The sequence below is a fragment of the Spodoptera frugiperda genome, chromosome 15, assembly GCF_023101765.2.
Source record: "Spodoptera frugiperda isolate SF20-4 chromosome 15, AGI-APGP_CSIRO_Sfru_2.0, whole genome shotgun sequence".
NCBI lineage: Eukaryota > Metazoa > Arthropoda > Insecta > Lepidoptera > Noctuidae > Spodoptera > Spodoptera frugiperda.
This window is the reverse complement of record NC_064226.1, coordinates 4,551,289-4,575,320: the sequence shown is the minus strand read 5'-3', so window position 1 is coordinate 4,575,320 and position 24,032 is coordinate 4,551,289. Positions and strand designations below refer to the sequence as shown.

At 35.9% G+C, this 24,032-nt stretch overlaps 2 protein-coding genes across 2 annotated transcripts; both read left to right on the top strand.

Annotated features, from left to right (window-relative positions):
- Positions 1-85: 85 nt before the first annotated feature.
- Positions 86-8,422, top strand: LOC118276121 (lipid scramblase CLPTM1L). The gene is made up of 8 exons (XM_035594307.2): positions 86-459; positions 550-739; positions 1,118-1,257; positions 1,622-1,904; positions 2,239-2,427; positions 2,654-2,856; positions 3,321-3,572; positions 5,387-8,422. Exons 1-8 carry the CDS (start codon positions 191-193, stop codon positions 5,478-5,480), a joined length of 1,620 nt encoding a protein of 539 aa, XP_035450200.1. The 5' UTR covers positions 86-190; the 3' UTR covers positions 5,481-8,422.
- Positions 8,423-13,820: 5,398 nt separating this feature from the next.
- On the top strand, positions 13,821-23,958 carry LOC118275436 (putative phosphoenolpyruvate synthase). The gene is made up of 23 exons (XM_035593391.2): positions 13,821-14,068; positions 15,258-15,512; positions 15,771-15,939; positions 16,418-16,528; positions 16,815-17,054; positions 17,172-17,299; positions 17,386-17,547; positions 17,634-17,812; positions 17,884-18,032; positions 18,118-18,254; positions 18,329-18,470; positions 18,836-18,983; positions 19,084-19,347; positions 19,434-19,565; positions 19,717-19,866; positions 20,193-20,357; positions 20,709-20,922; positions 21,314-21,558; positions 21,943-22,097; positions 22,488-22,715; positions 22,843-23,032; positions 23,352-23,469; positions 23,723-23,958. Exons 1-23 carry the CDS (start codon positions 13,957-13,959, stop codon positions 23,884-23,886), a joined length of 3,957 nt encoding a protein of 1,318 aa, XP_035449284.2. The 5' UTR covers positions 13,821-13,956; the 3' UTR covers positions 23,887-23,958.
- Positions 23,959-24,032: the final 74 nt, after the last annotated feature.

Genomic DNA, 24,032 nt, shown 5'->3' with positions numbered 1-24,032 from the left:
ATAAAAATGAAAGTTCGTTAAACCGATTATTTGGCGGGCAACATTAAAAATATTTTGTTTTGAATTGACACTCTTGACAGATCTTGCTGTCATGTTCAGATTGACTGCTGTTGAGTGCGTGCACAATCGTGATTTTTTTACGAACATTTAATTATTTTATTTCATTAGAAGTAGTAAACGATCGTTCGTAATGAAATATATATCTGTTAGTTTAATATTGTCTTTAATTTTTGCTGTATATGTTGTCAATACTATTTGGACATTAGCTGAAATATTCATACCGCCAGAATGTAGTCGTGGCGAGAGATGTTTTTCATCTTATTTAGCTTCAAAACCTGTACAGCATCTAGTTTTGTATACTTCTGTAAAGGAACGTCCGCACCTGGAAGGTTCAACAGCGGATAGTGTTTCAAAAGTGCATACTTCTCTCAAGTTTGACTATTTAAATCCGGCGACTTTGTAAGTATAGTTACTTCTAAACGGATTCTGATGGATGTAAGACAATAGCTACTATTTCTTGGAGATGACATATTATGGTTTAATTTTCAGCGATATAAAGTTGAAAGTGCCTCGGAAGACTCGCAATAATGGGACATTGTTCATGCATGCTGTTTTGTTGGACGACAGTCGCTTGTACAGAGAGTTTGACGAGATCATTCGGACTGAATCTATACACACACTCCCCTTAGTGACACACACTGAGCCACAAGCGGCGACTTTCAATCTTCTTCAGCAAAACGTAAGTTATTCATGATATAAGGCACTCAGCCATGTATGTGGTTATGGTCTATTTATTTTCTCAACAGTATAAAGTGATGTTATCTGTGCATGCATTGTACTGCACATACTATTTTATTTACAACAATATTGTCCATGATTAGGCTTTGTATACACTTTGGCTTACTGAGATAAAGTGTGAGATAAACTCTGTGATATTCTAATCAGACACTAAAATTAATTAATGCTAATTGATTCCATCAATACTTTGTCATAAAAGAGAAATAAGTATATACCTACATTCTCATTTATAGTATGAGGAGGATAATATATGTAATAGTTTTTATACTTCTTGCTAAAGATGAAATGCTTAGTAAATTATAATTTATTTTCATTACAGAATGAAGGACAAAAAGTGCCAGAAAAGAAATCAGTTCATCCATATGCTCACATCACAACAGTGGCTCCACTATCAATTCTCACTGATGATCTCAAGTTGCCTAGCAATAAAATACCTGGGGAATTGTATCCTTATATTAGGTAATTAATGTTACATATTATTTATGTCTAAGTATCTTATTCTTATTATAAAAACTGGATAGATTCTTATTGGACTTATAGAGAGGTTGCGAGTCTGACTGATTGGTCAACTGAACTTTAAATCTCAGGTTAAAATCCTGAGTTAGTTAAGTATTATTGTTTTGTTTTGAGAAATTTTAATTGAACTTTTATATTAAAAATATACAGTTATAGTCTAAGCCTGTGTAATGAAAAAAGTAATTTCTTACACATTTGATTTCGTAATGTTTTTATCGAAACTTCGTTAAAACAGTTATCACTAAATTACTTCTTGTACTGTAAATACTAGAATATCAATTTAATTTACATTCACATTTTCTTTCAGAGTGCGGAGTGGTAAATTCCTACCGATACTACAACACAATGTCTTGAAGTCAAGACTATCACACTTTCAACTCTTGAACAGCAGTTCTACGGAAGTGAATATTACAGTCAATGTGGCTCCCACATCATATGGTTCCTTGCGGTTGTCTCTACATGTCCGTTTAGCATTGGAGCAGCTTTTTGCTCTTGGTTTCAGTGAGAAAGACGTAGATGATGTCAAAGGAATATTTGCGGACACCAATTTGTATTTGTTATCAGCTACCGTGTTGATTGCTAGTTGCCATGTAAGTTTATTTGTATTATCTTAGTGATAATTTATATTAAAATGTCAAAGGTTTATGTAGATATTTTTATAAAACGTCTTAGGGCCTATGCATACCACGTCTTTTAAACGCGCCGTCGACACACGAGCGATACAGGCGCGCGTTTGTATTGATACACACATTTAAAAAACGTGGTGTTCATAGGCCCTAAATCATTTGCTAGTATGCCTGCAGTTATACGAGTTGAGCTTAGTGTTCATGCTATGGAGTAAACTCAGTAGGGAGAATGAATTTTTATATTTAAAATAAAAAAAAATACTGAAGTATTTTTTATCCAACATGTTTGTTTTTTCAGCTGCTGTTTGACTTCTTGGCCTTTAAGAATGACGTATCTTTTTGGCGACGCAAGCGCTCCCTGGCGGGTTTATCCGCTCGCACTGTGCTGTGGAGGGCATTCTCACAACTCGTCATATTCTTCTATTTGCTGGATGAGATGACCTCACTTCTTGTTCTAATACCGGCTGGCATTAGTGCGATTATTGAGGTAATTATCGCTGATGTTATGGACAAAGTTTAGACTGAAAAAATTAAATAAAATTTCGCACAAATTCGACGTGTAACACGCGCTTGCGTTGTGTTTCGCTGTGTACGTGAGGTTACCGGAGGCTCAATAACACCTTCCTTGTAATGCTCTGGTGTTTAAGTTGTCAGTGTGTGGCGACGATTGCTTAACATCAGGTGATTATATCATGAACAAATGTTCTTTACAGTTATGGAAGGTGACAAAAGTCCTACATTTGCGGGTGTCATTCTCTGGATGGAGGTTACGTGTGTGGCGGGACTCGAGCGCTGACGCCGGAGAGAAGAGCACGGCCAAAGCTGATGCTGAAGCCATGAAGTATTTGTCTATGTTGCTGTACCCACTCTGCATCGCCGGAGCTATATACTCGCTGGTTTATGAGCCACATAAGAGGTAAATCTGCTTTCTGACGAAATTGTCAAGTAGAGTTTTAATCTTAATCTTATTGGGACGAAGATAAGGTTCAAAATCTATCAAAGGCTAGCTCTTGCCACGCGGTTTCATTTGTTGCTTGGCGCCCATTGATCGTAATGTGATGTGTTATAGCTTAAAACCTTCGATAAATTGACAATCCAACACAAATAATTTATTCAATTCGAACCAGTGGCTCTGGAGATTAGTGCATTCATATTGATAAAAAAAATGAAGGCTTGTTACCAGTCCATTTTTAAGCTTTCCTACATTTCTTCTGAGATTTTTGACTTGACAACCGATTTCTAAGTCATTGAGGGAGGCCTATATTCAGCAGTGGACGTCTTGTGGCTGATATGATGATGAATCGATTCCTGTCACACCTATTATGGCTATAGTAGCATTAAAACCTAAAATAAATTAACACATACAATTTCAATTCACAGCTGGTACTCCTGGGCGCTGCACAGCATAGTGAACGGCGTGTACGCGTTCGGTTTCCTGTTCATGTTGCCGCAGCTGTTCGTGAACTACCGCCTGCGCTCCGTGGCGGCGCTGCCGTGGCGCGCCTTCATGTACAAGGCCTTCAACACCTTCATCGACGACATCTTCGCCTTCATCATCACCATGCCCACTGCTCACCGCGTCGCCTGCTTCCGAGATGATCTCGTCTTCCTAGTTTATTTGTATCAGAGATGGTGAGTTTGTTTTTTTTTTTATTTTTATGATATAATTGCCGGTTAATGACGGATCACCTTATGGTCAGCAATCGCCGCCGCTCATGGGCACCCGAAACGCCAGAAGCTTTACAAATGCGTTGCCGGCCTTTTGGAGGTTAGGAATTTAAGGGTTGTCGAGCTGTTTTGTAATAAACATTATATTCTTATAATTGTTCTAACACAACAGTGATACAAGTTTAGTGCAAATTCAATTTTGCACATAACTTAAACATAGATGGCGTTAGTGTCTTAAGCGTTTATTATGCGTGCCGATAAAGGTCTGTATGCAGATATGAATCTTATAAATATATTTTTTAAATTTTACTAATGCTATGGATGAAGGTGAGCAGGTCGATGTCGTTTATACCGACTATAGCAAAGCCTTTGATCGAATCGACCATGGAATCCTGATCAACAAGCTAAACAATATGGGAATTCGTGGAGACCTCCTGAGGTGGTTTTCATCTTATATAGAAAATAGGTCGCAAGCAGTAGTGCTTAACAATTATATGTCCAGCTGGGTATCTGTTCCCAGTGGAGTGCCTCAAGGCTCGTTGCTCGGTCCTTTATTATTTGTGATCTATGTAAACGACATCGACCTGTGCCTGAAATCGTCTAAATTATTATGTTTTGCCGACGACATGAAAATCTTTGCTAAGATTTCGTCACTTGAGGATGGGGTGGCACTTCAGGCTGACCTGTTCAGTCTTGAGGAGTACTGTCAGGTCAATAAACTTGACTTGAATCCATCAAAGTGCTCAATAATTACCTACACTAGGAAAAGGGCAGTACTAGCGACAACTTACACTTTGTCAGGCCAGACCTTGCCAAGGTGTGACATTATTCGTGACTTGGGCGTTCATCACGACAATAAGCTTATCTTTGAAGCGCATATTGATAGCATTGTGAAAAAAGCCTATAAACTGCTCGGATTTATAATGCGTCTTTCAAAGTGCTTTAAAAACGTCAAGACACTTAAAATTTTGTACTGCACCTTTGTGAGAAGCCAACTGGAGTATGCATCTCAGATATGGAACCCGCGTTACAGCAAGTACATCGACCGCATCGAAAACATACAAAAACGATTTATCAAATTTCTCTGTTTTCATCAAAAGGTTCCATACCATTCAAACGATTATTTGGGACTCTGTAAAAAATACCATCTTTTGCCACTCGAATACCGGCGTAAAATTGCTGATTGCCTGTTTCTGTTAAAAATACTGAGTGATAACATCGACAGCCCCGAATTATTATCAAAATTTTATTTTAATGTACCAGATAAATTACTTCGTTTCAACCCGCCCTTACGTGTACCTCATACCTATACGAACTATAGGCAAAATAGTTATATTGTGCGAGCGAGTAAGCAGTTCAATATGATATGTAAGCAGCATGATTTGGATCCTTTCGCAACGAGTGTGACATCAGCCAGAAGGTGTTTGAGCCTCAAATTTTTCGAATAGCCTGCGAACTGTGCTTCAACCCTTTTTTCATAACTATATTTTTTTTTTTTTTCTAGTTTGCTGTAGACTTAGTATATATTTGTTGTTCTTTTTATAGCTTTGTGTGGAAAACTGTCTTTGTTAAAAGCTCAAAGATATCATATAAAAAAAAAAAACTGCGTGTGTTCACATTTTACTAATTTCTACTCTATATCTATAAGTGAGGACTTGTAATTGGCTTTCTGTTGTCTATAAAATATCTCCTTTGTTAAGTTTTTATATAGCTGTAAGTCTTCCATATTGTAATAAATAAATAAAATAAAAATAAATAAATAAATAAATTCATTTCAGGTTGTACCCTGTAGACAAGTCTCGCACGGACACTGCGTCCAGTATGGATGAGAACCCTGAGGAGTTGGAGCCAATCAAACAGAAAGAAGAGTAGGGTAACAAACCATTTTGAACTTTCTATAGTACCTTATAGAGGCTGTTTTACGGTGCTACTTGATTTAGCGCTACGACTGGATTATTGAAGAATTTTCTATGTGTGTTTAATCGTAAATAATGTTTGCATACTAGACTGTGTTATAACTACGTTTATTTAGGAAAATTTTTGTTTTCACAATTGGTGAAAATTGGATTATTTATACACTACCATTAGCGAATGATGAGTGATGCATTTACAAATGAACTAAAGTCTATAAAAACATTATGACATCACATCTATGTAACCTCGTTAAATAGTTAGAGTAGAACATGTTTCCTATTAATTTATTATGAAACGGTAATAAATAAATACTTGCTCATTTTGTGTTCATATAGCTGAAAGTCTCGACAGTGATTTAATTAAAAGATTTACAACTTTGTGACAAAAGAATAAGGTTAAAAATGTATAAAAAAATTTCACGACTCAGCTATCGTATTTTTAGTCAATGTCGGGACTGTCGGTTTCTGTATTTGTTTTCATACATATTGTTAGCAATAATTTATTGATTTACAATTTTTATTATGGCAACTTGCTGCAGCAATTAGTATCATGTAGGATTTTTCAAAATGTTTTTTTTTATGCAGTCTGGGGAAATGATTTGATTAAATGTTTTCATATCGCTCTAGATAGACATGGTCGTGAGGTGTCTTAAATTTATAGTATATTTTGCTCGAAGAGAAGAACAACGCAAACTTTTATGAGCAGTTGTGGCACAAGACGCCCAAGTGTTAGCCCATGTATTGTTACACACGGGCTAGGGATGGGACATGAGATCTTCCGGAATTCTAAACTCAATTTAAAAAGTCGAATGAGTTTGATATGTTGCGGATTAGAAGAGATGTTATTCCATAGCATTTTTGTAATCCTAATTTATTGATGAATTAATTTGTGATAAACGTTAAAATCGTAAACAATGAAATTATGTTGGATCGAAAGTTTTGTGTATTGTGTGTGTATGTATATTTGGACTATTTTGCGATTATTGATTTTTTTTAGTGTTTTTGTGAATTCAATGGAATTTATTTCTTATTTTTAATATTAGGTGATGAATATTCAGGGTATGCAATATTTGTCATTGGGTGACAGGTTTGTCTATGACCCAAATTGGCGCGATAGTGGCGACCTCTCCACTGAAAGTAGTGACAGCATAGGAAAATTTAATTTACTGGTTGTAAAATAAAAGACATTAAAATAACAAAAAAAAAACATAAGAAGAAGAATTCATACAATAAGAATAAATTGGAGATATTGGAAATAAATTGGAGAGAGAGAGGATTAGAGGTAATAAAAATTGATTGCATAATTTTAGTTTTGTTTTGCCTATAATAAAATACTCCGTGTGTTGCAAAATTAATAATAATTTTAGGTGAAATTAATTGGTATTTAGTCAAATGTGAAAATGTGTGAATTTTTAATCAATTTGGAAAAAAAAGATTGAGTTTTGATTCAAATTGAAATTTTGGTTCATATTTTTTACTGTCATAACATTTATTGAGGACACTGTGTATAAAAAAATACTTGATTGCAAATGTGTAAAACTTATATTTTTACCGATTCTACCTACGGTTCGTTCCTAATGAGACCACCTTACAACAAATCTACCACTTGAAAATATAAAAAAAATAAGTTTACTATAATTTAAAAGACAATAATTGTTATTATTATTTATTCTACCAATATTTAAATGTGTACGAACTTAAATGTAAATGTTTAGACTGTGTGTATGTGTATAAACAAATTGTAGTAAAGAAAATTTATTAGCAACATTATTATGAAACGTTTTACCAAACACTCGCTTCTTCGTCGACTTGTGAAAGCTGGAAGTCTCATTAATAGATTTTAAATTCTATGACAAAAGGATAGGGTTGAAAGTCTATTGAAGTAAATCACAATCTGGCGATCACCTCTTGTCGTAATCACGTAAGACTGTGTCTTAAAGCTGTTGAAATAAGGTTAAAATTTCTTTGCAAAGCGTAGTTATCAATGTTTACTCCTTTATTGTGTTTTGCTGTCGTATTGTTTATTTAGTTAATTATTCTGTATTACTTTCTCATCATCACAATTAGCTTTATATTATTGTGTAGACAGCAAAGTAATTAGAAAAGTTGGGCCATTACAAACATGCGAACTGTCATTAGAACTTGAGACGGGATATTTACCCAATTCAGACAAGTCAACAGACAATTCAGTTTTAAGTATCTGTTCGTACTCAATAATAATTATAAATATTTACTTTTTTAATTTGGTTTATTAATTTTTGTGTTCAACTGATGCGAGAAGCGAGTGTGTTGGTAGTTGATACTGTAACCAGTTTGATGCATTTTTCAATGATAGCTTATTTTGGTGACTGTATTTTTGTACACAAACTTATATTGTGCTAATGCCTGGAACTAAATGTAAAGATAAGTTTAGCTGCGACGCATTTTCTTAGGAAAATGTTCTGCGATAGTCAGCAAAATTCGTTTTCAATGCTTCTTGATACTTTAAATGTAAATAACTAAAACGTACGCACTCATAGTTCGTCGCATTTTTGCGCTTAGTAGATGGCACCACTGGCGAATAAAGTCCTATCTGTTTGTTTGAATTGACTACATTATTTGACCGTAAAGTCCTTTTTTTTCAGAGAGACCTATTCGTCTTTATACTTCTATAATAAATAAATTAGCTGAAATCGAATTTTGCTGGTTATAAAGATACCATCCTTATATAAAGTATACCTTGTACTAGTACATAAAGTGTAAAGGTTATTTTGTCGATTGCTGTTGAGAAACTATTCAACAATAGTTGTAATAGGATAATGTGATTAGGATAATTATTTATTGTTTGTTTATAAAGTAAATCAATTTATTATTTACCGATGTGAATGTTATATTGCGCTATTAAATGATGTTCGAATTACATTTCTTTTTTGTTTCATTTGCCATACCTTTTAGCTACTATATTTGAAGGTAAGGGAAAAATGTCGTGATTTTCGTCGTCAGTCCACCTTGATAGCTATTGAGTACCTACAAACCCACTAGGTACAGTATCTGGGTTATATAAATAAATAAAATACGTAGTTGCTATAAAAATGTTTTAGATAATACATAATCCTGCCTATTATTAGTTACATGAGTTGACAAATATTTTTCTGATGCAACGTCTAGATGGTAACTATAGTTTATCACGTATCAAACACGCAAAGATCAGATTGGCTGTTTTAAAATAGTATTATGAATCACAATAAGGTAAAACCATATAAATTGTAAATCAATAAGATTATAGTAAAATACGCAGTTTGCTGGTTTAGCTGAAGTCTCTTTATATTTGTTTTTTGAGGGGGAAAATCACCATTGGCTTCTCCCGCCATGGATGAGGCTTACTTCTAACTCTTACTAAAAACCACCCCGTTCCTTCTCTTGCTTTGAGCCGGAGCCTCAGTAACCGGTTACGTTGTTCGCAGCTCCAGAATAATTGTTTTATTCAGGTTATAAATACTTAAGCATATAAGATAATGGAGAAATGGCATAGGAAGAGATAATCTATATCAACAGACAACACGCTCATTATTCTCGAATGTGGGACGTTGAACTACTTGAACTTATATTCAGTTAAATGTTTATGTAGGTACTTACTCGTAGCATAATAAAGACGTAACCTATCGAAGTAAAATGAATTCGTCGCAAAATAATTACGTACGTTCCCGGTCTGGTTTACCAGACTGGTAGTCATGCCATACACTTTTTCAGGCGCGAACAGTGCCGGCGTAAGGCCACTGATATCCCGGGCGAAAATATTGTGGCGCTCACTTGAGGGAAGCAATATCAAGTGTTCGTTTTTTAAGTTCTGAGGGTTTGCACCAGATACTCCAACTTCAGACCTTGGCGCCCCCAGAATTTGTCGCCCTAGGCCTCATCACCTCCCCTAACGCACTGGGCGCGAATATCTTCAAATGGCATCTCTCGCCCCGTGATGCGTGAGGAAGTGTCAAACTCTTACTGACTAAAATCTACCCCTTCCTACTCCTGCTTCGAGCCGTAGCCCCGGTAACCCTTGCGGTTCTCCGCAGCCTCGGTGGGCGTGGTGCGTTACGTCTATCAACGCAAAGTCTGCATTCTAGGATAAATCAGTTCCATCGGTTGTCGGTTCTTTACAGTTATGGCTAGCCAGCCCTTTACGAATCCAGCTTACGGAGCCTAAGTACAATGTTTGAGTATTCTAGTGATTGGATGCGTGGCGCATCAAAAAGGCTTACCTACATTCAGTAGTAAATTGGCTAAAAATGTACCTACCTGCTCAAGTTGGTGTAGAAATTAGAAGTGTCTACGTCATCATTTACAATTTTATAGCATTCGATAGGTAGGTATTACTACGACTTTTCCCTGTACAATCCAGATCTGTATTTCATATCAATCTGTATCAACCTATTTATAAAGATTGCAAGTCACTCTCTCTTCGTATAAAGATTAACATTTCAATATTTTGTATATAAACCATGAGCAGGCTATATTCAGTATCTAGATTTAACTAAGATTTATTCGATTTACCACCTGTAGAAGTAAAATGGAGTTTTTAACATCTGCATTGTTATTATCAGTTGGAACTCTATCGATTTATTTTATACTAGCTTTTGCCCGCGACTTCGTTCGCGTGGAATAGTGACTTCCGGCAAATTTTTGGTTTTAACCACATAGTTCCCGATCTCGCGGGATCTCTTCAAAAATGAGATGTGGAAGATATTCCAGGGAACTCTTCAAAAATCAACATAATGAGCTCTGCGTTTGAATTTAATAGATGTATACTCACTTAGGGCATTGAAAAAATAGTTTAAAAACGGACTTAAACTAACTTAAAACTAAAGAAAGCTACGAATTACGAATTTATAACAATTAAAAAAGAAACTATATTACAACCTATCCTCTATGCTATAATAACCAAGCTTAAACTAAATAATTTAAAAGAAACGACTTAAATCTAATCTAATTAAAAAAAAAATTAGACTTACAATTTTATTAAAAAAACTAACTACAGTAACTACTAATAATCGATATCAAACTAAACCTACGTTAAATAGTTTAACCAAAAAACCAGGAAAACCCAACAAATAAACTTATTAATTGACAAATACAACGAAACCAATTTAGAATATACGAAACAGCAGGACCACTACAGACAAATAATCATACGACTGATAATACACTTTTTCTACGATAGTACCGAAGCGCTCGGCCGATACCCAACCAAATGAATGTAACGAAACCATAGCGCGATCTATTTCGATCCCAACGCCATCTATCGAGGATAAAGACAACTTGGATTATTTATTTATACTCCGTTCGGGCATTTTCTTTGTACTAAAAGTTTAATTATATTGATATTATTTTTTTCATACCTTTTTACTATTTATTAAAACAATAACATGAACCGAAGTCGTGTAACGATCGACATAGAATTATTTATAAATAATTTATTTCTTATTTTTATTTTTTGATTTTTGAAATAAAAATATATCTATGTCCTTTCTAAGGTTCTAAACTATATCTGTACCAAATTTCAACCAAATCCGTCAAATAGTTGCGGAGATTAATGGTATAAGCATAGAATGTTCGACGTGATTCTTTAATTTGACATAACTTTTTTATTTATGAACCGATTGACATGAAACAAACACTAAATGTAAATTTAAGCATCCCACAATATATTCGTGAAAACCGCATCCAACTCGGATCAGCCGTTTCTGAGATTAGCGCGCACAGACGAACAGACAAACAGACAAACAGACAAACAGACAAACAGACATACAGACAAACAGACAAAAAAAAAGTTAATTACATTTTTGGGTTCGACATCGACATAACAATAACCCCTGCTATTTTTTTTATTTTTATTTTCAATGTACAGACAGCACTTTTCTACGATTTTATTATATGTATAGATTTTATTTTTTGATTTTTGAAATAAAAATATATCTATGTCCTTTCTAAGGTTCTAAACTATATCTGTACCAAATTTCAACCAAATCCGTCAAATAGTTGCGGAGATTAATGGTATAAGCATAGAATGTTCGACGTGATTCTTTAATTTGACATAACTTTTTTATTTATGAACCGATTGACATGAAACAAACACTAAATGTAAATTTAAGCATCCCACAATATATTCGTGAAAACCGCATCCAACTCGGATCAGCCGTTTCTGAGATTAGCGCGCACAGACGAACAGACAAACAGACAAACAGACAAACAGACAAACAGACAAACAGACAAACAGACAAACAGACAAAAAAAAAGTTAATTACATTTTTGGGTTCGACATCGACATAACAATGACCCCTGCTATTTTTTTTATTTTTATTTTCAATGTACAGACAGCACTTTTCTACGATTTTATTATATGTATAGATTTTTAAAGAAACCTGCATCGAATAAAGGGAACAGGAACAATGTTGGTAAGTAGACATTTGTAGCACTTATTTACCGATTTACGTGAACAGCATAACATATACTTAGGCATAACTTCACGCCTGTCTCCCATGGAGGTAGGTAGAGACAATGGGATGCCAATTGCTACGAATCTTACATCTTTCATCAGTCATCAGTCTTTTCATGCATGCTCGTCGGCCCTTCTTTAATATATCGCCAATCTGGTCTATATAAGTCCATTTACATAGACATAATATCATAACTTTGCACTGTAAATCTTTGAAATCGTTAGCTAACCCGTTGTTTAATTGTCCCTGGAAATGGTCAACAATGTTTAAAGTTTGATACAATGAACAGCAATGCATTTGTGATGCCTCTGGAGTTGCAAGTGTACTTAGGCTACGGTCCTGTATTGACTGCTTACAACCAGGCAGTGCGTAATCTTTGCTACTACCACTAACACTATCAATAAAATTGTCGTAAATATTTATCTTGTCTAGACTCCCTACTCTGACTAGACGGCAAATTTCAGTATCTACCAATATTTTTACCAATAGTTTCGAGATTATAATTTGGAAACTGCAATTGTAATACCTCGCTGGTGAAGAGATCGCACACGTATTTGCTAAGCGACATTAGTACAGAGTCTGACTTTGGATTAGGGTTTCTAGGGCATGGAAACAGGTTTTAATCTGCTACAGCATGAGTAATTCTATACTTAGCAATAAAACTAGCGAAATGGGGGCTTAGAAATTCAAGGCAAACCTTTTTAATAATTAATTTTATGTTATGTATTTACTATTACTATGCCTACTTTCTTATTAACCGATACAAAAAGGATTTTTTACTGTTGGCATATTTTCAATGCCTTGCTAGGTTATTTAAAATCTTGTGAATGTACCATAACCATAACGCGATGTCCTCAAATTATCAACACATGCTCGAACAATCTAGGAGGGAGAAGTTAGTAAATTATAAATAGACGACAACATGTCATTTTAAATAGATAATTACTTTCTGCCCTGTTTAAGTATATGGGTCACTTTTCAGACATGACTTGTTCTTTGTCGTTGCTTGCTTATCGTTGTTGCGAATCTCTTAATCTCATTCATTGTAAACTTTTTTATACCACGACGGTGGCACGCACTGCTTTACCCACCTGATGGTAAGTGGTTAATATTGCCTATGGCCGCTTGCAACACTTGTGGCATTACATGCGCCTTGCCGATCCTTGAAAAACCTAGACGAACCTAAAAATAACCATCAAGCATCAACCAATTTATTCCATAAAACATAGGTAGGTTCCTGTTAATATTTTGTCATATTATAAGGATACATATATTTAATAAGAAACGTAATTACGACCTTATATAATTGGGTAAAGGGCAGTCAATCGATAATGAAATACATATTATAAAACGTTCAGGTGTCTATCAATATTTTCGGATAATCATATCTTTAATCGGTTATCAAGAACATACTTGTACCTGATTCATACGTCATCTGATTAGGTACTGTGTACTGTGGTTTCAGGATATTACTATGTTGCATGTTGTCGATATAATTAGCCTTGAAGAGTTATTAGACAACTAAATTGATTACAACCTTTCATCTTTCCTTTAAGCAATTCATTACAAGTATTAAAATAAATTCAGAACCAATTTTGTCTTCATAAAATATTGTAAAAAAAAAATGTTTTTAAAAGAATGACGAATTAATTATTATCGACACATAGGTAGGTATTACAATTTACCTAATTATTCAAGATAATAATATGATTATTTGGACGTCTATTTTTATCTACGACTAGTAACTGCAGCTGTTCAATTGTTACTTAGCAGAGATTAATTTATAATATCAGTGATTAGGGAGATTGCTGTATCAAATAGATGTCAATAGCAGCACTCTACGCTTGATACTCTTGGGAATCGGTCGCGCGTTCCACCAAGGTCTTTGTAACAAGTTCTGACATTGAACAAACGTCATCTATAATTTGTTTGTTTACCAATGTAAATCGCACATCGCACACAAACATGGATCTCTACGATGTGCTCTTACAGTCTGGACTGATAACCGGTGCGATAGTGTTCTATCTGGTTTTTATCAAGAAACAAGCACCGAATAAAGGGAATTATAAAGAAGTCGGTATGTATTTTTGTATAAATATTATTTATTTAATGTTTATTAGTTATGTAGCTTAGTAGCTATTCTATTTTTATTTTGTTCATCGTAACGTAAAATGTAAGTTGGGTTTGAGATTTCGTATGTATATTTTATTAGGTACTTATTAAGCGATTAAATCATAGGACTATATTATTTGACATTGTTAATGAATTCGGCATGCCGACAACTGTAGGTACGATAGGTACAAAATCCGTGACATGAGATAATTAGCGAATTAATTTGATTAGATATTATTGTTTGAATGTGTATCTAAACTTGTAGTCTTACCTATTTGCATGTGTATTGTTTGTTATCAGCCTCTTAGAGTAAGTTACAATCAGATTTATACGTAATATGCTTCGGAATGTTGTCGCTAAGGCGCTAACGATATTTTTTTTTTAAATTCAAATGTATTTATTTGTGAGCATAGGTAAATACAGAAAGGTCTTAGAATTAAACACGTCAGAGCTCTATGTTCTACCAAATGGAATTGGTGTACAAATAATTGTACACATGTTTAATCGACCTACTCTCCACTAACTTCACACAATAGTTATTTTTTATATCCGTTTGTGATTAAAACAATGTTGTCAACACGCTTGTTTTCATCCAGATATCCACGGTACGAATATCTCTCTCGCTCAATGGTTATGAAACATTACGAGTATTGTGATATAAATAAAACTTCGGCGAACTGATGTCAGTTTTTTCAAACACACTGTTTATTTGTGACATCACGTCGACTGTTAGCGTGATTTAGTTATGTAACTATATATAAAACCTGCCTTATACAGTTGGAACTTATTTATTTATTAGCAATATTAACATTTGCTATGACTTTGATAGCTTTATACAAATCGTTCATTCATAGGTCATTCAACTTGCTATAGTTTTTATAAACTTCATTATTTGGCGGTCAATTTACGGCGCTTTACTCATTATATTTAGGTACTTCTTATATCCTTTGCGTTTCATTTTGCTTTATTGTAAGCAACATAAGTGATTTATAATTACAGTCACGTGCATATGGCTATGGCCAACATAAAATACATAATTACTTAACACTGTTTGCATAGCAATTAGATTAAGTACTAAACATAGATTAAGCACACATAAAACAAACTCATTTTTAGGATTATCGTTTACATTGTTCTGAATTCTCTTCCCCAAGGATGGAACTACCACTTGCGGCTGTTGTTCGCCCGATATGCTGTACGGCGATGGAAGTCACAACTGAAGCCCACCAAGCTGCACGAGGTTCCCTTGCCAGACCTTTTCACGGGATGGGACAGCATCGCATTACGGACGAGCGGGCCCGACGGCTCTGCCATACTCCTGAGTATACGCAAGCTGTGTGGCCCACAACCACTGGCCGAAATTGTCGTACATGTCAAGTTACCTGATGGAACTGTTTATAAGTTACCGCGTAAGTAACATGTGTGCAGATGCTTCCCCTTGCTTCTCCATGCCATGCTTCTCCCGCCTTGGGCGAGGCGAGAGGGATGGTCAGACTCTTACTGACAAAAACCACCCCGTTCCTTCTCCTGCTTTTCGAGCCGGAACCCCGGTAAACCCGCTAGGTAGTCCGCAGCTCCGGATCAAATCACCAAGCCACTGCGCTAACCATACACACGCCAATTCAGTCAAGTAACTATTATAAATCTACTTCCCGTCCCGTTTCCAGAACATCCAGACACAGCAGTATGCGCATGGCAAAGCGTCGAGGATGGCTGGAGTGCAGAAGGCCTTAAAATTCAGGTCACTGAAGAACAGGCTCGATACAGATTCTTGTACAATGGACTTCTGACAAGGGTCGGAGATGGCGTCACGCAGCATGTGAAACTTAACTTGGTGTAAGATCCTATTAGTTATTTATACCTACACTTATTAAAAAAAAACTCAACTTAGCGTAGTACATAGAAATGTACGACGGATGACACTAACAACGCACTTCTACAACTCCTTATTCAATTCAATTCAGTTCAATTATGATGTCAGAGCGTGCATATCGTAATATCGGGAGCATCTGGAATGAACTACTAACACACATTCATTTTAAATAAGCGTAACAACTTACAATAATTATGAATACGACCCGAGCCGGGACAAGATAACAATGAATTACGTAGTGGTATTCAGTAAAAGTTTCCTAATTTCGAAAAGAATAGACAGATGAATGTGATGGAAGCTGAAGAAATAGAAATAGATAGAATAGGTGGAGCTCTATCTGTAGTGTCAGTCCATTTCGATGGGATAAATGTATGATTCTGATTAGGTAATGTATGTATGTATGACATGATTTCTTCATTCACTTAAAATTATATGTTTCAGCTGGTCTTCAGCCAATAAGCCGATCAGATATCCTGACGAATGGAGCAACGCGCTAGCAGCAGAAGCATTAGCCCTTGAACCATGGCGTGATGACAAATGGCCGTACATGTTGTAAGTCAAAAACTAGAAACTAGATTCTACCCGATTACCACCATCAACCTAGTGGAAAAAATATTGAACGGATCTTCGGTTGGGTGGATATGTATGTTACACAATTTTCGAAATTGTTACCCATGTTAAACGTTGTTAATAATGAAACTAGTCGAAAGGTCGTAGAAGTCCTACACTACGAGGAATCAATAAGATGGTTCAATATTTTATAGACTTAATCCAGTAGTACGCTTTATAGTCGTTGTATTTAAAAGATCTCCGCTTATATACAACCTATTTTCTCCAGGAGCAAAATGGAAGACGGTGGGTGGTTTCTATGGGGAACTGCACAAGGTCGTTTCGAGTCATTCGATGAGGAAGGAATTGTGGACAAGAGTGTATTCCTGCGAACTCGAGGAATAAAGGAAAGGAGATGGGCACCGCGTGGATATGAGGGGCTGAGACGATCAGTTGAAATTATGGCGCTTGCACGAGACGGAACGACAGTGCAAATCCGATGCTTGTCGTATAAAAATGAATTGACTCAGTGAGTTATAAGGGCTTTTTTGTACTAATGATTATTAATTAAGAAAATCTGTTAGTACTTACTACTTAGTTAAGTTTATTGTCAGATCCTTATGGTCCATTTTTTTTTTTTTTGCAGTTGCGTATCTGGCAGTGTCCGTTTACCGAACTTTACTTGCGAGGCAATTACATACACTGATATCGTGATGGCGGATTTCTGTGAAAGATCTGATGTGATACCTGATGTCTACACAATTAATGTGAACAGTAAGTTTACCTATTAGATATCTCTTGTATATGTATTTTATCTAAGGCGTTGACTTAAATTTTAAGGTATTTTTTTACTATTACAGCCGCAAATCGTGAACTAAAGTTAGTGCTGAGAATTAATAAAGATGGCGGTAAAGTATTTAGTGGAGTCCCTTACCAATTTGAAGAAATTTTTCGCACTATGCACGTTAACATCAACTGTGAGCCAGGTACAGGCATATTGCAACTTGGATATGAACAATCAGGTATGTGATGAACACAGTTTTACACCAAAATGTTTTAACAGACAACGCTTTGACAGCTTGTAATTTTCCATATGATCTTTTTCCAGTTGAATCAGAACCAGTTTCCCGTATTGCTCCACCAAGACAGCTGAAGTGGCTGACGGAGAAACAAGCTGGTGAGGTTGGATACTGCGTAGCATTTGAAGATCGCGCCGCTGCCTGTCCTATGTATGTAGGAGGAAAAGGAGCTTCTTTAGCTCTACTGGCTTCAGTGCAAAAGGAAAAGGTACAGTTCGCTCCTTTTTGTACATATTTTCAAGTGTTTGTGAAATATTTTAATACATGTGCGCTTTCCAGGGTTACCGTGTCCCACCTGGTTTCTGTTTGACCACACGAGCTTTGGAAAAACACTTAAAAGTAAATCCTGAATTGAAAGCCGCTATAGACGAAATTGAAGCAGCCAACGAAGATTATAATGAGGCAATATTCAAGGAGAAATGCCAGAAGTACCTAGTTTTAGTATTAAAAGATTGTGGAATAATAATTATAATTGAAAGAAATATTTAACTAAACAGTTTCTTTATTTTCTAGAGCTTCAGATCTCTTCGTTGGTACTAAAATAAAGGACGATGTACGAGATGAAATATTGATCAACATGAAAGAACTAAGGGAAAAGGCTGTAGAGCAGAAATTAGGATCGGAATTGCGTTTTGCGGTTCGGTCATCAGGTACGTTCATACTGAATCCTATTTTTTATTACCAACGTGATTGTTTTTTAATAACTTGGACAATTTCTGTGCAGCCGTTGGAGAAGACAGTGAGGAGTTGTCTGCTGCTGGTCAAAATGAAACAATTCTTGGGTGCATTAGCGACGATGACATTTTAAAAGGAGTTCAGAAATGCTGGGCGTCAATGTTTGCGTTTACCAGTACTTACTATCGCAGGTAATTTAGTGATGAGTTTTTTTGTTTTTGTTTTTTGAAAAACGTTGTCCCACACTACGATTTTCTCCTGTGTCGTGGGTGCGTTTATAAACATACAAATTCACATACACATAACACCCAGATCCGAAACAACAATTTATGGATCACACAAAGAGTTGCTCCGTGCGGGAATTGAACCCGCTACACATTGCGCGGCAGGCTGGTTGCGCGGCAGCCGGTTACCCAGCCACCGCGCCAACCGTGCAGTCATATATAGTTTCTGATCTATCGTTCTTCTTAGTGTCTATAACCCAAGTAACCCAACTTGGGTTATAGACTTTTATCTTTTAAGGACTAGTGCAATCAATAAGAGCTTTGATTTTCAGGCAGAATGGACAACCCTGTCTATGTGGTGGTGGCGTTGTGGTGCAAGCTCTGGTGACACCACGAGCGGCAGGTGTGATGTTCACGCGACACCCAGCTCACGGAGACCCGTCCAAACTGCTCATTACCGCTAACTATGGGCTTGGAGAGGTAAACACAAAATTAAAATTTTATTCAAATCCCAAAAGTTTATATTTTTCAAGCTTATTGTTATTATTACAATGTACAAATGTTTGTATAATCTGTACAGAGTGTGGTTTCTGGTGCCGTGGAACCCGATACAATAATAGTGAAGCGATCAGACAAGGACCTTAGTATTTGGAAGAAGGAGTTGGGGTCCAAAATTAAGCGTGTTAGAACAGAGGGTAGTGGTATCGCGATGGAGGACGTACCAGATGATGAGAGAAATATCGCTTGCATTACTGATGCTGAAGCTTTAAAACTAGCAAGTATTGGAGTATCTCAAGAAGAATTATGGGGCGCTGGTAGAGATATAGAATGGGCTGTTACAGAGGTGAGTGAAATCCTAATGAATAAATGAATGCTGCATACACACAAAGTTCGTGATATATTTTACCAAACAATGTTATTTTGTTATAGAACGAGATATTCCTCTTACAAGCTCGACCCATCACCTCTCTGGACCGCTGGACTGAAGAAGAGTTGCTCTTTGAGTTGGATTCCGCGATCATGGCTGATGATGAACTGATCTCATTTGGAAATTGTGGCGAGGTGAGAGATTTGGATACAGATATTAATAAATTAGTATCCTAACGTCTAAATGATATAATAAGCTATAGTTTAGAAGTGACAAGTGATCCCTTTCCCTCAAATACTTTTTGATCTTTGTTAGATGTTTGTTATTTCTTGTTTCTATTGACAGGTCCTTCCAAAACCATTATCAGCAATGAATTACGACGTAGTGTGCAAGGTATTGACGTCTGGTATGGACCAAATGGTTGGTGCTAACAACAGTGGCTTTGACAATTGCATATACTTTACTCACAATAGGTGTGCTATGGCGCTGTACAATGTAAGTAAAGCTCCTATATCTTTTCTTTGCTTTATATTTAAATTAATTTTGTATTTGAAGGAAGATACATTAAAACATCAACCGCCTTTAATTTATCTTTATTCAATAGATTTGTCTTTAACATTGAAAATCCCTTAAAAATATTTATAGATTGCTTGGCTTGGTAGGTTTTGCTGGCTGAATTTCTAGCGCTTGTAATTTATAGGCGTTTGTTGGAAAATTATTTTGTTGAGAATTTATACGTTTATTTTAGCAATATAATAAGCTTTTTCTTCGTCATAATACCACTGTGGATTAATTTTTGAATTGCGATTTTATACTTACAGACCTTATACAGAAGGGTTACTGAAAAAATTGATATGCCAATTCGGGTGTCAGAAATGGCAATACATGGTCATACAGTAGCGGATCAACAAATATTGAAGACAGCGTGTCACAGGCGACCCCCATACAGGACTCAAACTCTTGAAGGCATACTGTTTATGTTGAGGGTAGATATTTTTTTTTTAATTCTTTCAAAGTTACTGCAGAATATGGCTTTTACTCTTCTAATTAAATTTAAAAATTGGGGTAAGCTAAAGGTTTTTAGCTGACGGCTCACTATTGAAAATAAGGGTTCTCAGTTTGAATCCGTTTTTTTATACTTGGCTGATGGCATTTGGCCACCATTTCACCTGGTGGTAAGCAATGATGTGACCGACAGTGGAGCACGCCCACCTATGAGCAACCTGTTCATTTAGGACTTGAAGACATCCAAGTTGTATTTTGCTTTTGAAACTTTCAGTAACAGTGCAATGTTTGCCAGACATGTTATTAATTAGTTAATAAATATAACATTACAGGTATTATTGACATCGAAGCGAGCTCTGAAAGACTCAATGAAGGCAAGTAAAGTGAGCTACGAAATTAAAAGCGATGACCCAGAGGAATTATTGAAGGAAATATTGAAGTCTCGCGATACTATGGAACGCGTTGCGTACAACCACTGTGTAACTAGCTCTGCAAGTACTAGTAGCCAAGTTTTAGCTATGTCTATTTACATGGAGGGTAAAATGGGTAAGTTCAAGTTTTATGACTTGGGTTAAGCTCCAAAACGGGCGTATTCGTGTGATCATTCTGGCGCTTTTCAGATATACATATTTAATGGTAATTATGTATCTCATTGAAAATAATTCAAATAGTATAATTTTGTCATATTCAATAAGATACATAATTACCATTAAATATTTATATTCAAAAAGCGCCAGAGGGATCATAGGAATACGCCCATTTGGAGGTTGACCCACTTCTAGATCAGGCAATGAGAAGCAATCTGTATCCAGCGACTCTTTGCGACTTCTACCAAAGATTTTCTTACCAGCCCTAAATCTGATTGAGGTTTAATTTCTATCTATCATCATAAAAAAGAGAAAAGTATTTAAAGCATTATGTAAAAAAAATGTTTCAGACTTTACTGCTGAAGTTTGCAGTGAAATAAGCACATTGTTTAGCTCCGGTGACGTACTGTCTGCAGAAGTGCCTACTGCTTTGGCAAATATAGTGCGCAAGTTAGAAAAATCAGGGCTAGCTGACGAATTTAGAGCTCAAGACCCAAAGACAGCGTTGCAGTGGTTGAAGAATAATGCTCATGATGATGTTTATATTGATGTTCGTGCATTTTTGGAAGAACACGGATACAGAGCTGTTATGGAGGTATGTAACTGAACTCTGTTTTGCTTTATTTGAAATGCTACTTTCAAAGTCAAAGTTAAAGTTAAAAATATTTATTTCAAAGGCACTTTTGAATGTCAAAACAAATATTACAATTACAATATTATAATAAAATGTCTATCTGTTGGTCAGTCCTCTAGTGAAGCTATTTGCTAATTCCAAAGTGTAGATTCATATGGGGAAGTACGAGCAAGAATCTCCATAGATTACTATGAGGTACAATTACTCCATAGGTGCTATGGACTAATTAGACCAGTATCGGAGCAGTATCAGTAGATACTGCTAGTCTCGAGTTTCAAAATTCCACTATACTAAGGACGTACAATCCTCGCCTTGTATTAATATGCTTTTATATTTTGTTTTCAGTTCGATATCGTAACTAAACCATGGGTGTTGGTACCAGAGGAGATGATGGTTGTCCTCCAAAACTTGCGCGTTACGAACGACGGAGCAGTGAAGGAAAATAAGAGCAACCAGGAGATAATTGATGCTTTGACCATTCCTCAAAAATCTGCCACTAAGTACGCTCTCCGTATTTAATTTTTATTTAATTCTAATTAACACATTGAACGCCGTGGTGGTCAACGGTGACCGACGTTAGCGGAGGATTTGCCTTCAACAGTTTTCTATTGGCAGTTAAAGACTTAATCACTATACTAAATTAAATAAAAGTCACGGTTTACTCACGCAATCACGGTTTACTCGCTGCGTATGCGTGCTCTATGAACTCGAAACTGCTATTCTCCAATAATGTACGTAACACGTGATTTTTAGTTAATTTAGTATGTCTCACGTATAGTTATTATAAAAAATCACTATATTGTTATGTAGTCTGTATGATTTCAGTGCAAAAAACTAAAACGTTTGCATTATCATACGCGGACATGATTAAAATGTGATTTATTTTCTAGGAAAATTCTTCGCTGGGTTCTACCTTTATGCCACAGCACTGTGCGACACAGAGAGGGTACGAAAGCTCACATGGTGCTAGTTATACATAAAGTGCGGCTCGCTTTTCTGCGATTAGGACGTCTGTTGGTCAAGAAGTGGTACATCCCTAATGAGGACCTCGTGTTTTTCTTCAGAATACATGAGCTACAAAAATATCTTGCTACTAGAGATCCTGCTTTATTGAAAAAGTAAGGACAAATATTGATATACATACGATGATTTAGTGTAATGAGATATTTTATTGAACATAATATATTTTTGATCTCATATAAAGGATTTTATCTCGTGTCATGTGAATAAAATATATTTTTTCAGAGCTATGCTACGTCAGCAATATCATCCAGGTTGGTGCAAGCTAAAGTTTGAAGAGTTAAACGTTGGGTGGGTAAACAAGTTGGAGCCTAGAGCACCCAATGTAATGGCTGGAGATGTCAAAATAAAGGCAACGTCAGTCTGTGGAGGTGAAGTGGTGGCCAGGGCTTGTGTCATCAAGGATCTTGCAGAGGTAATGTAACTACCGATACCCGAAGTAGGTAGGTAATGCAATTTTGCCTGTTTCATAACTGTCAAGAAACTTCTTTTGATTGGCCATGAAGGATAATTACATGCAAGGCGATGATTAGCTTCCTTGCCGATGCTTTATACCTCTACAATATCCGTAGCAACAGAAAAACTCTTTTAGGATTACTCTTTTTCTCTTCTGAATCAAAACATATACAACATAACTAATAAATAAGTTTTATGTCTACCTGATATCTAACTGCGGTTTTAGAGTCAGTAAGTGTATTTAGAATATGATTGTGATTTAAATGTTCTATCACCAGATTGATCAACTACGCCGTGGTGATGTGTTAATAACGCACGCGACTGACATCGGCTGGTCGCCTTACTTCCCACTCCTGACTGGCATCGTCACAGAACTTGGTGGACTTATATCACATGGTTTGTACCAATACCATTAAACAATCTTTTTTTTTTTAGATATCCTTGATTGAAAGATGTATTTGTACAAAACTGTTGTATAACCAACTCCACCATGGAAATTCTATATTACATCCAATGTGGATCTTGGCTTTCTATACGAGATTTCGCCATTGCTACAGTCTATTTTTTTGCCATTGCTAGCGATTTTTGGTAGATTGTAACTCTTAGCTTAATAAATTCAAGTTGACTTTAATTCGATTTTGTTTCGTAGGTGCTGTTATCGCTCGAGAGTATGGTTTGCCATGCATCGTGGGTGCAGCCTATGCTACAGATATGTTCAAAACTGGAGACTTAGTGAGACTGTCCGGATCTAAAGGAACAATAGAAAAAGTCGAAGTAGCCGAAGATAGTCAAGAAACTAGTGTTGAGAGCTAAACCATTGTAATGTATTGTGTAAATATGTGAATTAAGGTGCAATGCAATAATATAGACATACCTATAATGAAACAATATAATTTCATTTAATAAAATGTGTATAAAAACAACATGATACAAAACATTCTCGCTAGCACATCGATGAC

Bases quoted from the DNA above. Each gene is read 5' to 3' on its own strand.
- LOC118276121 (XM_035594307.2), top strand. From the start codon at position 191: ATGAAATATATATCTGTTAGTTTAATATTGTCTTTAATTTTTGCTGTA. The intron at 740-1,117 runs GTAAGTTATTCA...TTTTCATTACAG, and splicing joins TCAATCTTCTTCAGCAAAAC to AATGAAGGACAAAAAGTGCC. The intron at 3,573-5,386 runs GTGAGTTTGTTT...AATTCATTTCAG, and splicing joins GTTTATTTGTATCAGAGATG to GTTGTACCCTGTAGACAAGT.
- LOC118275436 (XM_035593391.2), top strand. From the start codon at position 13,957: ATGGATCTCTACGATGTGCTCTTACAGTCTGGACTGATAACCGGTGCG. The intron at 22,716-22,842 runs GTAAGGACAAAT...ATATTTTTTCAG, and splicing joins GATCCTGCTTTATTGAAAAA to AGCTATGCTACGTCAGCAAT. The intron at 23,033-23,351 runs GTAATGTAACTA...TTCTATCACCAG, and splicing joins TCATCAAGGATCTTGCAGAG to ATTGATCAACTACGCCGTGG.